Below are 16097 nucleotides of genomic sequence, written 5' to 3' on the forward strand. Positions count from 1 at the left end.
TCTGTTCGTCAACTCAAGCTCAAGCGATCTTGGGTGCTGCAGCAGGACAATGACCCAAAACACACCAGCAAATCCACTTCTGAATGGCTAAAGAAAACGAAAATGAAGACTTTGGAGTGGCCTAGTCAAAGTCCTGACCTGAATCCTATTGAGATGTTGTGGCATGACCTCAAAAAGGTGGTTCATGCTAGAAAACTCTTAAATAAAGCTGTATTACAACAATTCTGAAATGAGTGGGCCAAAATTTCTCCAGAGCGCTGTAAAAGACTCATTGCAAGTTATCGCAAACGCTTGATTGCAGTTATTGCTGCTAAGGGTGGCCGAACCAGTTATTAGGTTCAGGGGGCTTTTTCACACAGGGCCATGTAGGTTTTGAGTTTTTTTTCTCACTAAATAATAAAAACCATCATTTAAAATTACATTTTGGGTTCAATTATGTTATCTTTGACTAATAGTTAACGGTTTTTGATGAGCAGAAATATTTAAGTGTGACAAACATGCAAAAGAATAAGAAATCAGGAATGGGGCAAATAGTTTTTCCCATCACTGTATACAGTGTTTTCCCGAAAATAAGACACTGTCTTATATTAATTTTTGCTCCAAAAGATGTGCTAGGACTTATTTTCAGGGGATGTCTTATTTTTGGGGAAGCACTGGTAGTTTTCCTGAACAAAATGTATATACTGCGTGCCATGCTGAAACACAAGTAGCATACACAGAGCCTGTGGTTTGCAGATATTGGCTCTCACTTACAAGAAACTGATTCTGCTGCTCATGTGGGTAAGAATCTATTTCTTGTAGGCAGAGAACTCTCAGTCAGGCTTCCCAGAGCTACGATAGGATAAGCTGTGTGTCCTGGGAAGAGGTGAAGTGCTGCTGATGCCTATCACTTTACGACAGATCAGGAGGACAGGCTCCAACAAAAACACAAATTGCCTGACATACATATACAGGACTGTAGAACTCACATTATACTGCTGTTCTCCTGTATCCAGGCTTTGTATTGAGCGTGACTTGCTTTTGTTATGTGGACTGCTACCAGGTAGGGCTTACATTCGGGGGAGGGCTTATATTTCAAGCATGCTAGGAATTCCTGCTAGGACTTATTCTCAGAGGGTGTCTTACTTTAGGGGAAACACAGTGGCTTGCATCAGAAACAGACAGCACTTGAGTAGAACTGCTTGCCTGGTTTCTCGGTGTACTGGCAGGAAGATGGAGACACTTACTGGCAGCAGGAAGATGGAAACACTGGTGCAGGATGATGGGAGACACTTACTGGCAGCAGGAAGATGGATACTTACTGACAAACTGCCATTCTTATATTTGTACTGCTGCTTCTTATCAATGAGTACTTAAAACAACTTGGAAGACTGATTTAAATTAAATCTAAGATTTCCATGTCAAACCTGCAAATGATGTATTCTGAACAAATATCCAACTGATAATCTTTCAGGAATGGGTCACACTTGTCTTTCAGGTTTCTGCATGCATTTTTCTGCAGGCGTTTTCTGAACACCATGTGCATTTGTTTGCAGACAAATATGTGTGTTTTTTTTGAGCAGCTAATCTAACTGAGGCCTGGAACCCACTAGGAGCACTTTTCTGAGCGCTTCATGATTTGAAAAGCTCTTGCTAATGTAATGCTATGGGTGTGATTACACTAGACTGAGCATACATGTCAGACTCTGGCCCGTGGGCCAAATCTTGCCCTCAGAGCTATTCAATTTGGCCCTCAGGTGGTGTTCCCACTTTGAATTATGTTTGGCCCACTCTAGGTCACCAGGCTACCTATATTGGAGGTGAAGCTCTAGAACACCAGGGAAGACATTTAAGGAAGGTAGGGGGAAAGCACTAAATAATAGGAAACTGTATAGGGGAGGGTGGGGGCCACTAGACACCAGGGAACTGTATAGGGGCGGAGGACCACTAGACAGCGAGGAACTGCATAGGGGTTGGAGGGGAGCCATTAGACACCAGTGAACTTTATAAGGGAGGAAGGTGGCCAGTAAACATTGAGGTTGGCTGGTGACTAGGTCTCCGTTTTCAATTTCGGCCCACTTTGTATTTGAGTTTGACACCCCTGCACTAGAGCGATGTGATTCAAAAACAAAGAAGAAATCAGTTTTATTTTTTCACATTTGTGTTGTTGCAGTGATCAAACTGGGGGTTTTCTTTACTTATGTCTAATTTAATTCTAATGTCTAATTTAATTTCAGTTAGGCCTGGGACACACTAGCAGCGCTTTTTTACGCACTTGTGATTTGAAAAGCTTTTACTAATGGAATGCTATGGGTAATTTTTATAAAAGTGGGATCACACACATAGCATTACATTAATACTGCTAGTGGGTTCCAGGCCACAGGGCCCTGACACACGGGAGAATGTTTTACGGGTGTTTTTTTTTTATTTTTACAAAACGCTGCTTTTGACTTACATTAAAATGGCGGCATAATAGCCAGGATCACGATTTTTCGGAAGACTGAGATTGTGTCAATGTTGCCATGATTTTACCACGATTCTTGTAAGTCAACTGAGACGTTTTTAAAAAAGGAATACAACCCACAAAATGGCGTGTCAAGACCCTCAGTTGTGAGACATGCAATACATCTTGACATTCTGACCACTATAATAGATCAGCATATGAACATACACCAACCCTATGCTGAGTGCACATTTATCACTATGGAGATGTAAGGGCACATATCTCCTGCTGCAGGGGAACACAGTAATGATCGAGCAAGAAATTCCTACCCAGTGGATTATTGGACAGACTGAACATGGCAGTAGGATTTTCTTGGTAATGTCATGTAGACATTTCACACGTTAGGTGTAGGAAACTAGGGATGTTTACCTGGCACTTCTTTTTTCTCCTCCTGTTGAGTGACCTGAGCTTCCACATTCTTAGCATGAATTGTGCAGCAAGCTGAAAGACAGAGATTCATCAGTCATCTAATACACACTATACATTTCTAAAACATCACGCTTGAGGATAATGGATTATCTGTCACAGAGTACATCACAAAATACATAGTAACCATCACCAGAGTTGCCTGTCTCTATTCAGTGTCCTAACGATTTAAGGTCGGCTGGCACACCAAAGTCAGTTTCCAAGCAAATTTATTGAATGCACAGCATGACAATTGTTTCGGGGCCAAGCATGGTCCCCTTCATCAGATAAGTGCAGTGTATGTCTGCACTTATCTGATGAAGGGGACCATGCTTGGCCCCGAAACAATTGTCATGCTGTGCATTCAATAAATTTGCTTGGAAACTGACTTTGGTGTGCCAGCCGACCTTGAATCGTTTGTATTGGATTGATGTCGCTTCTACATCAAGGCTGAGCACCCAATAACCCATGGCAAGGTGTGCCTATCCTAAACCCAATATTGCACTGTATTCAGTGTCCTAAGGCTGCTCAGTGCCACATTCTTACTTGTGATTGTGTTTTCCTGTCTTATAGCAGAATTGGGTGGCCTTCATCACACCCCCCCCCAGCATAGCTATATTGGAGTAGCCTTTGCACCCCTCTGCCAGATAGAGGTATAAGGTATCCTTTGCCTCCCCAGTAATGCAGGACGGAGTGATGTATGTCACCTGTCCTGTGCCACGCTTTAATCTCCTCCTTCCTTCCTCAGCACACTCCAGAACCTTTACCTTTCTGCCAGTGCCTCATCTCCATACCCCACATGCATGTATGCACTGATGTAATAAGCTGGTGGGTGACGGGAACAGACAAGTCTGGCAGCCATAGAGATGGGAGGATACCCTGAGGAAGGAACCCTGAGGAGTGTGTCGGCCGGAGAGGTGAGATATGATGCTCGGAGAGGTGTGATATGGTGCTCCTCATCTTAAAGAGAACCTGTACTGAGTAAAATATTAAAAATAAACACATGAGGTAACTTTAAATGAACATTACATAGATACCTTGCCATCAGTTCCTCTCAGAAGCTCACCATTTTCTTCTGACAATTATCCCTTCCAGTTCTGACAATATTTTGTCAGATCTGAAATATATCAGTTGCTGTCAGTAAAATATCAGTTGCTGTCAGTTATAGCTGAGAGGAAAACTGATGTATCAGGTAATGTCCATGTTTCCCTATGGCTCAAGTGGGCGATGTTACAGTTTAACTGTGTGCTGACCAGAAAGCTGTTATGGGTAATGGCAATTTTCAAAATGGAGGACGGAAAATTCCCTTGATCACAGTGAACAAACAGGACGCGGGACAGGAGAAAGACACTGAGGAGTAAACTACATGGAAGGTAAGTATGACTTGTGTATGCTTATTTTGACTTTTAATTTTCAGTTCAGGTTTTCTTTAATGCTTGTTTCGAGTCTATGGCTAAGGGTATTAGAGACAGGGGCTCAGTAGGACAGCCAGGCAATCTGTATTGTGTAAAAGGAAACAAATGTCAGCCATTTCTTCAATAATAGCCCCTTTGTGCCCACCAAACCCCTCAAAAAATGATAAAATTGAGGCTGGAGCCACCACTGATTTTAGACGTAGTAACCATTAATTCCAGACGTAAAGTGATCTTGTTTTAAAAACTTGTTATCTCATCTAAAAAGGTACAGCTGAATTTGTAACACTTAGAACTGTATATTACTTTACTGTGATTTTCCTTGCTGTCCTTATGTGTGAGAGTGGATCTCGGACAGCATTTATCAGATGGTCTTACTTAGCATTCTGATTTTAGTGTATAAAATTCACTTCATATTCTAATCAGTATATAGCACAGTGCAGAATAGTGCGTCATTTATTTTTTAAACATTGTATTAATTAAAGACAAGTCCAGGATTTACTTGAAGAAGCTCATAGCTAATATTCAGTTTAGGTCATCTTGCTGTGAGACTCACTAACCAAATCGAGTACCATTAGAAAGTGGCTTATGTGTCTGTCATGTGCTGCTTTTGCTGGGCTATCGGCAACTTCAGTCAATTCATCATTTGTAAAGTATATTTGCAGTCTAAATCCAATTATTTCTTATTATTAGCACATATTGATATTCTTGTCTTTATCATATAGTAGAAATTCATGAATTCTACTGCAGCACTTTTTTTGGTTAAAATGTAATCAGCAACAATTTATTAAAACTGAAAATGATAATGCCATTACCTCTAGCGGAAGGTTTGGTCTTGACGATGTAGAACATTATGATAAGCACAATAGCTACAGCCATAATGAATATTGTAGACATGGCAATTATTAGAGCGGTGGCCAAATGTCCTTGTCCAGGAATGTCCACTAGAAGAGATAGAAACGTATTAACTTCACAGATATCACACACACGAAAGGGAGTGCAGAATTATTAGGGTGATGAGTATTTTGACCACATCATCCTCTTTATGCATGTTGTCTTACTCCAAGCTGTATACTCTCGAAAGCCTACTACCAATTAAGCATATTAGGTGATGTGCATCTCTGTAATGAGAAGGGGTGTGGTCTAATGACATCAACACCCTATATCAGGTGTGCATAATTATTAGTCAACTTCATTTCCTTTGGCAAAATGGGTCAAAAGAAGGACTTGACAGGCTCAGAAAAGTCAAAAATAGTGAGATATCTTGCAGAGGGATGCAGCACTCTTAAAATTGCAAAGCTTCTGAAGCGTGATCATCGAACAATCAAGCGTTTCATTCAAAATAGTCAACAGGTTATCGCCCGCCATTGGAAGTCGACTGCAGCACCTCCTGTTTCTGAGTGGATTAGGGAGATTCAGCACATTAAATTGATGGAAAACCTGACTCATATAATGCATGCGCGCGATGAGCAGTTTAGCCGCACATGGGCCCCATGGCACGAATATGAAGAAACTGCCGAGTTTAAACAACTGTTGGCTTAGACTACTGCCTATAAGTTATGCGATAGTTCCCCTCCTGATGTGGGTGTCATGAAAGTATAATATGTGGCACCATGGGGAGGATGCTTGCTCTCCCCATGCCTCTGCAACCCCTGTGCTTGGTAACCTACACACCAGTCCTTGATTTCTTTCCTATTTACTTCTTTCTCGTTTCTGCTCTCTCACTATGTTATTCTCTATCCTTCTCTTCTTCTTTCTTCATTTTTATATGAGCAAAAATATCATTAAGTTGTTAGTGGGAGTTGAGACGGCACCCGGGTCCCACCTTAAATTAAGCTTAGTATAACTGCCCCGGTCTGAACCATAGCTCCTAAGCTGGGACGGAGTCCGGGGAAATGTTCCCTCTGGGCCCTGAGGCTCCGTTCTTATCACCATTTTCATATCTCACAGTCCGGCCATTAGCATACAGATATAGCCTCATCATGCAAATTACTCAAGCCTAATACCCTGTTTGGCCGAATGACAAATGAGATTTGCCCTTGGCCTTGCCAAGGATCTATGTTTATTGTGAGTGGTTCCTGGGGGCCGCTCCTCTCCCTTATAATTAGCTTTCTTTTAGTGGTTACAGATATCCACTTGCGGCGCTGGTTGGCCATATACACTGTCTCTCTAGTTTCTTGACTAACGGAATGTCTGTAACTTTTACTCGAGGATATGGTTTATAGCTATTATTGTCTGCTATTTGTTTAAACAACTGTTAAAACAAAATAAAGAATCTTTAAAAAAAACAAAATAGTCAACAGGCTCGCAAGAAGCGTGTGAAAAAACCAAGGCGCAAAATAACTGCCCATGAACTGAGAAAAGTCAAGCGTGCAGCTGCCAAGATGCCACTTGCCACCAGTTTGGCCATATTTCAGAGCTGCAACATCACTGGAGTGCCCAAAAGCACAAGGTGTGCAATACTCAGAGACATGACCAAGGTAAGAAAGTGTAACGATTGTGGAATTCTCTCCGTGATCAGCGCACAAGACGTGCGCTGATACTGCGGAAATCCTCCACAACCGTGTAATTTGAGGGAACCCAGCAAAAGGTGCAATGCACCTGTAGAGGGAAATTCCTGTCGGCAGGTGGAGCTGTGAAGTGCAGAGGAACAGCTCCTCTGCCCTACCACACACGCCAGACAGGAATTGCACGAAGGGAAGAAACGCAGGGCAAGATAGCCCTGAATGAGATTGAGCAAAGGGACAGATTGTATGTGTGTGCACCAAACTAGTCGCCAACCCGCGACGGTGCATACACAACAGCAGATGGAAACAGGAACGCAATCGCGAGAGAGGCGATTGCCAGAGGTGACACAAGGCTACAGCAAGGCAGAGCACGAGAGTAGCAAAGGCACAGCAAATCATACAATGAAAAGTTAAGGAAAATAACAAACGCTAGCTAAACGCGAACACCGCACTCATTCGCAACAGTGCACGCGTTTATGCGCGGTCTTCGCGTGATAAGCACAACAGAGACAAGCACGCCTAACTAACCACGGAAAGACAAACATGAAACAGAGGACGCGAGCGCTTGCTTAACAGTTACCTCACCGAGCCTCCAGCAAGCGTTCGTAGCAGACAAGACAGATACACGAAAACAGGAATAAGCGAGTGATAGGATCCACAGCACTAGCGCAAGAGGCTAGTGCGATCCAGGAAGACAGAGCAGAAGGATCCACAGCACTAGCGCAAGAGGCTAGTGCGATCCAAGTATAGAAATAGAGATGGAGATCAGACGGATCCAGAGCACTAGCGCAAGGCGAGTGCGATCCTGGCAAGACAGAACAGATGAGATAGCTGGTAGTAACCGCTGCTCCAGCATTACTCCAAGAACAAAGATCAGAACGACTTCCTGTCGACCACCGCTGGGACAGGACAATCGCAACAGACAAACAAAACAGATATGCAATCCTAACTGCACTAGGGAATCTGCCTAGTGCAGTTCCAGGAATTACTCTAGGCTAATCTTCAAACAAAGAGCAAGGCTGACACTCCAGGCGAGTTACACAGGACTAACCCTTATGACCAGCAAAGGACTCTGGGAAACATAGCTCTTTATACTGCCAGTCATCAAAGGAGGCAGGTAGGGGATTTGCATAACTAGTGTATGCAAATTCCTCAGCAGCAGACCAGACCAGAAACTTGTAATGGAAAAACAGGTCTCTCTTGCAGAGACCTGCAGCCCACAGACTAGAGGAATGGTCAAACAGCTGTCTGCCAGTGCATCCAGCTGAGCGGATCATTACAGAAAGGCTGAAAGACGACCACCACTGAACAAGACTCACAAGTTGAAACGTCAAGACTGGGCCAAGAAATGTCTCAAGACTGATTTTTCTAAGGTTTTATGGACTGATGAAATTAGAGTGAGTCTTGATGGGCCAGATGGATGGGCCCGTGGCTGGATTGGTAAAGGGCAGAGAGCTCCAGTCCGACTCAGATGCTAGCAAGGTGGAGGTGGAGTACTGGTTTGGGCTGGTATCATCAAAGATGAGCTTGTGGGGCCTTTTCGGGTTGAGGATGGAGTCAAGCTCAACTCCCAGTCCTGCTGCCAGTTTCTGGAAGACACCTTCTTCAAGCAGTGGTGCAGGAAGAAGTCTGCATCCTTCAAGAAAAACATGATTTTCATGCAGGACAATGCTCCATCACACGCATCCAAGTACTCCACAGCGTGGCTGGCAAGAAAAGGTATAAAAGAAGAAAAACTAATGACATGGCCTCTTTGTTCACCTGATCTGAACCCCATTGAGAACCCGTGGTCCATAATAAAATGTGAGATTTACAAGGAGGGAAAACAGTACACCTCTCTGAACAGTGTCTGGGAGGCTGTGGTTGCTGCTGCACTCAATGCTGATGGTGAACAGATTAAAACAGTGACAGAATCCATGGATGGCAGGCTTTTGAGTGTCCTTGCAAAGAAAGGTGGCTATATTGGTCACTGATTTGCTTTTGTTTTGTTTTTGAATGTCAGAAATGTATATTTGTGAATGTTGAGATGTTATATTGGTTTCACTGGTAAAAATAAATAATTGAAATGGGTATATATTTGTTTTTTGTTAAAGAGAACCAGAGATGAAGCACCCTCATGTATTGTATTACATTTATCAGTGGGAACATGACAGTAAACACCTACCCTGCTTTTAGTTTCATTGTTATCTGCTTAATTAGTCTATTAGCAACTGTGATAAGAATCCACCGACTATTCAGTGGAGGTTTGACCTGGAATCATTATAGCTGAATCACTCTTCTGTGTAGTTTTTTCAAGCCCAAGCCTTCCCCCTCCTGGCTTAGATTTCCTGCTTTGCATATTACTGAGAGCTGTGATGACATGGGAGGGGCTGCTGCTCCTGAGAGAGAAGCTCTGTGGCTGTAATATGATCCCTGTGTGCTCTGTGTGCACTAGATACTGATAATAACTGCAGTTTCATTCCTATGAGAGACATTTCCTACAGGCAGCTGTACATCATACCAAAATGAAAGCACATAGATGAAAGGCTGCATTTAGCCTAGATAGCAGCATAGTCTCATATAGCCTAGACAGCACATCCAGAACAACTCATAACCCGGAAGGAGAAGGGATATGAGCCGGCGGCCATATTTGATTTTTCCTGGAGCAATAATGGATAAAAAACACTAAAAAAGGCACACCAGAGCGGCAAAATTATCAGGTAGAGCATTTATTCTTTACAAGCTATCAATTGATATGTTTATTTTGTGTGAAACGTTCATCTCTGGTTCCCTTTAAGTTGCATAATAATTATGCACAGTAATAGTCACCTGCACACACAGATTCCCCCCCTAAACTAGCTAAAACTAAAAACAAACTGAAAACTACTTTCAAAAATATTCAACTTTGATATTAATGAGTTTTTTGGGTTCATTGAGAACATGGTTGTTGTTCAATAATAAAATTATTCCTCAAAAATACAACTTGCCTAATAATTCTGCACTCCCTGTATACAATGTAATGTTCCTACCACTGTCTAGAGTAAAAAGTAAGTAAAATTACCTACTAAATGATTTCTCATGACTTAACAGCTGTTGTACTATTACGTACTTCCACATGAGCAGAGGTGTAACTACTGGGGGAGCAGCCCATGCAAATGCCCAGGGCTATGGGGAACCCCAACCAATAAACCTCCCTCCAATGCAGGAAGTCTCCATCCATAGCAGGAGTAGTTGTGGCCACATTTGTTTTGGCTTAAGGGAGTCATGGTGACTAAATGTTATGAAATGTATTCACACTTGTCACGTGATCATCAGCAGATGGGTCCCAGGCCAGGAGACAAAGACACATGACATTTACAGTATATAACCTATTTCTCCTGGTGAATTGGCAAAGCAATTCAGACTTACAGCCACTTGGGATGCTCAAGAACACTGGGGAGCCTTGCTCAAAGACCCTTTCCTGTTTTACGGGGGAAAGAAGGTGAATTCTGGAGAGGACTCATCAAAGTATCATTGCAGGGCCCATGATATGTAATTACACTCTGCACATGAGGCTCATGACAACTAAAAGTCTAATATTAGAGTCAAGCTGTCTCATGTACACAGAATTCTCAAAACATCATATTAACACAACCTGGCATTCTGTGACTTTTGATGCAGTCTCTTGTATTGTGCACAGCAGTGGACCTCTGCGAGGATGCACCCTTTTCACCAATTGTAATGCGTTGCAGACTGGTGCTAAGTGTCTATAAAGCTGAATGGGTGCCATGTGCAAATCTACAGCTCATAGTACATTTATAAAATGCCAAGTACATCCCTATGTTGTGCTTAGTTATACTGTACCAGAACTCCCCACTTTTTCTCTGTATTGCTGATGTGATTGCATCTATTTTTCACCAACAGAAACATTATTTTTGCTAGAGGCAAAATAATATGTAGTAAAACTCCTTTTTTTATGTGTACTTCTATTGTTTTATATGCATTTTTTACTGCATGGCAATAAAGGTTTACAAGACTTTAAGAGGTGCAGATACTTTGTGTGAGAAGTAGAGGCTCTGTATGCTGTATATAGTGTATACAGTACCCTAGTTTATGCCACTCTATGCAGACTGTTGCCTGATCTGACTTGCGATAATGCTGCTCTAACTGGCTGCATAGAAGCATTTCCTAGAAGCATTTCTGATGAGCCACCACAGCTGGTAACAATAAAAGAGACACTGAAGCAAAAAATAATAATAATGATATAATGAATTGGTTGTGTAGTACGGATAATTACTAGAACATTAGTAGCAAAGAAAATATTCTAATATTTTTATTTTCAGTTATATAGTTGTTGTTTTTTTATAACATTGCATCATTCTCTAATATTTGCAGTTTACACTCTACTCAGCATTCTAAATGATTTTACAGAGCAGGCTAGTGAACTTTTGAACCCCTTTTCTGCAGAGAAAAATAATATACGACTGACAGTTGAGATAACAAGCTTCAGAAGACAGAGCTCTCTGCGACTTTGAAAGTCGTGGCGCACAATGGCTCTTTTGCATAGATAACAACTGGAGTTTCTTACCTCTTTCTGTAATGGAAACAATATTAGACTTATGTCACTGCTCTTAATGTTTTATTTCTTAGCTGTACTACACATACAAATCATTATATCATAATGTTTTTTCTGCTTCAGTGTCTCTTTAGAGGACCACTATCGCAAAAAAGTGGGCAGTTAAAATCTGACAGAAACTACAGATTTTGGGTCAGTCCATCTCCTCATAGGGGAATCTCAGGGTTTTCTTTGTTTTCAACAGCAGTTTAACTGCCAAAATAGTAAGATACCAGCAAGCCTACCTAATCACTTGCACTCTATTTTGTCAGTTAGACTTTACAACTGCTGTTCGTTTTTTTTTCGATAGTGGTCCTTTAAGGTGGCCATACATGGTACAATTTTTCAATTAGATAATTTAGTTTGATTATTCCGTTAGATCGAATATAAAGATTTTTCCAGCATGTCCGATCATTTTTCCCGAAAAAAACGGGATAATCGTTCGAATTTCTTGATCGAAAAAACCCAAAAATTTCAACTTTCATTCAATTCGATCATTTAGATCGAATAAACGGGAAAATCGAACGTTTTTATTGTACCATGTATGGCCACCATTAAAGAGACATTTAAATCATAAAAAATTTGAAGACTATTACAAATGAATTGATAACTTCTATCAACAATAAAAGTATTGGACCTCACCCACTTTTACTGACCAATCCGTATAAAATAAATTTCCTCTCCCTCCGTTACTGCAGAGGTTCCCTGAGGTCCGAAAATGATTTGAATGTAAAAAGGTTGAGAAAGGCTGAGTTAGAGAGTGCAGGTTACTCACCTTTGTGTGCATGCTGCAAGGGTGACATCGTGTTGGAGCCCACTATTCTCGCTGATCCACCTGAATTGTGCACTGTTCCAATGCCTGCCAAAGAATGGAATAATATTAAATAACATATCATATGCGGTTCACTTACTTCTTTCTTTTATGGATTCAACTATTCTCAACATTTAACAAGCCGAATTCTCAAAGCAGCCATGATGATTATTGAAATTGAGATCTATTACACTTTATATATAGTCTATACATTGTGTACGGTTGAACATATAAAGTTTACATCATAGTGAATAGAACAGATACACGTTTATATCTGTAGTAGCACCTCCACCTTTCTCCGCATTCTGATGCCTTGCAAGTACACCCTCAGCATTGTGTCCTCCCCTCCAGCCTGGTACCCCCCCCCCTCCCTTCTCTGCCCTCTTCCTGCTTGGATCAAATTACATCTCTTTTCACAGTGTGTAGAAGCAAGGAGACACAACAGAACAGCTGCAGCCTGTCTTATCATGTCTGTTTGCTGTAATTCTAATTTCAGATGTCATGTCTGCCTGTCTGGATTAGATTGCATCTCTTTTCACAGTGGTTGTGGGCTGGGAGCATGACATGGGGGGGGGGGGGGGGATTTCAGATGAAGGGAGTGTATTTCAAGACCATATGTGGAATACGGGCCCTAGAAGTGGGAAAATCAGACTTTATTATGTGTGATTTAATATATATTGGCAACTTAGATTTAAAGCAAACTGTAATTTATAATGTAGGTACTCTTAGACTGTTCAAATGTAAAAATACATTGTGCAGTTGCCTGCCGCTATGCGGCAGCAGCCCCAGGACCGCCTAAAGGCGATCGGCGTAAAGTCCTGGGGCTTCATTTTGCAGGAGATTGCACACACGATGCGCGCGCATCTCCTGCTTAGTAGGCTGAGCAGAGCTTCAGTCTCCCAGCTGGCGAAACTGCTGTCTAATTAGCATGTACAGCGCTGCGATCCAAGGCAGCACTGTACTGGGGACAGCCGTCTGACAAGGGACTTCCAGAGTCTCGGCGGTGATCCACTGTCATAGACTGAAGCCTATGACAGCCGATAACAGTGATAGGCTGGGCGGCGGAGGCTGGGCGGCGGAGGGAGGGCGGGGCCACAGTATAAATAAAAGAAACGACACAATTTTTATTAAAAATAAAACATATAAATATTTATTAAAAAAAAACATTCCCCACCAACAGAGAGCTCTGTTGGTGGGGAGAAAAGGGGGGGGGGGATCACTTGTGTGCTGTGTTGTACAGCCCTGCAGCTTGACCAGTGGCCTATTTTACAAAACATGGCCTGGTCTTTAGGGGGGTTTAACACTGTGGTCCTCAAGAGGTTAAGGTTTTACAATTGCTCATTACTTGTCTCTTTATATACCAAAGACATGGTTCCTACTTAATGTGGTGATGCTGAGAAGTGTAGACTGCTATCTACCTGTATTGTTCCTCCTGCTTAAGGACTGTATATTTGTGTTTCTGCATGCTGTGTGTAAGCTTTGGTATAAGTGGGTTTATAATGTATCCACTTATATTTTTGGGACCAATCGGTAGCAATCAGCATCTTCATCACTGCACTGACAGGGTGTTGTGGAATTCTCAGCCCTCACTACGTGTGACTGCATTCCACATTCTACACTGGTACAGAGGCCAGATCATGATTTGGTTGTGAGGTTTGCCTCCACAGAGGTGCAGGCTGTCTGAGAGCAAAAGCAAGTCATTTTGGCATTGGCAGCCACCTGATTAAAAAATGCACCGCATAGTTTGCACTGTTAATTGTGCTTTAGCAGCACCCAAGGTATAATTTAAGCTTCGATGGTGGACTTTGGTTTTGCACAATCACAAAATAATAACAGTGGAAGCTGGCGCAGATATGGGTGGAGGGATTGGCAGGGGGAAGGTTAGTGTGGGAGAAGTGTTGGGTAAAGTGATAGTAGAAATAAATCTAACAGCAACTGCAGCCTATAGTTACGTTCCCAGAAACTAGAGTAGCAGGAATACTACCAGTCACCAACATGGTGATGGCAGAATCCAAGCTATCAGGATAATGGACTTCACTGACCCACCACGGATGCAGCGAACGTCCATCAAGCATGGAACTAGGCAATACACAATGATAAGAAAAATAACAAACGACTCAACTAACGGACAAATATATATTAGCAAGTCTGCATATATATTTATCAAGAACTATCTAAAGCTACAGGATTTTCTTACATTTCTATTCAGGTTCATTTTAAGATCACCTTTCTTGTTCATTTGCTAAGCAGTCATAAATAATACTCATGTAACAGGGTGTAAAAAGTATGCTTTGGAAAATCACCAAAATATACATGGTTCTGACTGCTGAGTTACTTATAAAAACATGTCATCATGCTTTACCATCCACACAACGGCCATCAATAAACACAGACACAACATGATGCATACCCATAAAATGAGATCAAAGAGCCTAACTAGTCAAAACATCACTCTGTACAGCAGCTGCCTATCTCCATTGCTGGGAATGGGTAGACTGACCCTTATGTAATATACCAGCATACAGAACCTCACAGCACAAGTGTAAGGGCTGGTTCACACTGCAAGAACTTTTTGTAAGCGCTTGTGATTTTAAAAGCTCTTGTTGATATAATGCTATGTCACTTGAACGAAGTGATTTTATAAAAAATCCCCCATAACAATGCATTAGCAAGAGCTTTTTAAATCACTAGCTTTTAAAAATCTCTTGCAGTGTGAACCAGTCCTAAGACCCAGTAAACACTACAAATCACAAGTGCAATCGCAAGCGTTTTTTTAAAAAACATTTTGTAAGCGCGTTTGTTTTGCGATTTGCAATTTTCTGTGTGCAGACAAACAGAAAGCGTACTCTTTGACCTGGAATTGAATGTCTTTTAAAGCAATCTTGCTTGAAAAACGCTCACAAAATCACTGTTCCAAGTCAATTTGCGATTTTTCTTATACCGTTCATTGTAGTGCAAACGCTCAGAAACTGATGCAGGACACGTGGTTGCGATTGGAAAGAAAGCTAATCGCTCATGTGAGAACACTCACATTGGATTTCATTAAACAAGCACTTTTAAAGTGCTTTTAAAAACGCTAGCAATTTTAAAAATAGCTTCAAACGCTCATAGTGTGAACAAACCCTAAGAAAGATTCCAGTGATACAGATGGTAAATGTATTGCTAATAAGTTCTGGTGATGCAATGTTATGTTTATTTTATGTAAATTTATGCAGCTTGTAACTGGACTAATAAAAATAATCAGATTCTATCAAAGTGATTAAAAGGAACCCGAAGTGAGAGACACATGGAGACTGACATATTTATTTCCTTTTAAACAATGCACATTGACTGGCTGTCCTGTTGTATTTCTGAAAAGTAGCTCTGTACTATACAGAGGAATAGTCCATTATTTCAAAGCCATCTGTATGCACTACAGCATACAAAAAGAGAGCAAAGGATGTCTGGCACTGTAGCTTTAATGCGTCACAGCAAGTGTACAATAAATGTTACATAAAACACAAGGACAGAGTCCGTGGAAGAGGTGGTACTTATCGTGCTCTGCCGAAGGTGGGGAGGCAGCTGTGGGCGCCAGTGGGTGCACGGCCTTACAGCCGTTTCGCAATGGGGTGAGCCTTGCTTCTTCGGAGGCTAATCGTGCACCCACAGCTGCCTCCCCACCTTCAGCAGAGCACGATAAGTACCACCTCTTCCACGGACTCTGTCCTTGTGTTTTATGTAACATTTATTGTACACTTGCTGTGACGCATTAAAGCTACAGTGCCAGACATCCTTTGCTCTCTTTTTGTATGAAGTGGTCACAATGTTTGAACTCTATTTGTCGTGAGCACGTAGCTTCTGCTGAAGTTTCTCTACACTGCCATTCAGCGGAATTTATTTCATCTGCAGTTTGTACTGAGTGCCTGCC

At 41.8% G+C, this 16097-nt stretch overlaps 1 protein-coding gene across 5 annotated transcripts in view; it reads right to left on the reverse strand.

Annotated features, from left to right (window-relative positions):
- Window positions 1–16097, reverse strand: part of EDAR (ectodysplasin A receptor) — a 205933-nt gene that overhangs the window by 15150 nt on the left and 174686 nt on the right. For all 5 annotated transcript variants that reach the window (XM_068268301.1, XM_068268303.1, XM_068268302.1 and 2 more), the window contains exons 6-8: window positions 12155–12238; window positions 5115–5243; window positions 2852–2923 (exon numbers count right to left, since the gene is read on the reverse strand). In XM_068268301.1, coding sequence (XP_068124402.1) covers window positions 2852–2923; window positions 5115–5243; window positions 12155–12238 — 285 coding nt within the window. The remainder of the gene's footprint in view (window positions 1–2851; window positions 2924–5114; window positions 5244–12154; window positions 12239–16097) is intronic.

The sequence above is a fragment of the Hyperolius riggenbachi genome, chromosome 2 (genome assembly GCF_040937935.1).
Source record: "Hyperolius riggenbachi isolate aHypRig1 chromosome 2, aHypRig1.pri, whole genome shotgun sequence".
Taxonomy (NCBI): Eukaryota; Metazoa; Chordata; class Amphibia; order Anura; family Hyperoliidae; genus Hyperolius; species Hyperolius riggenbachi.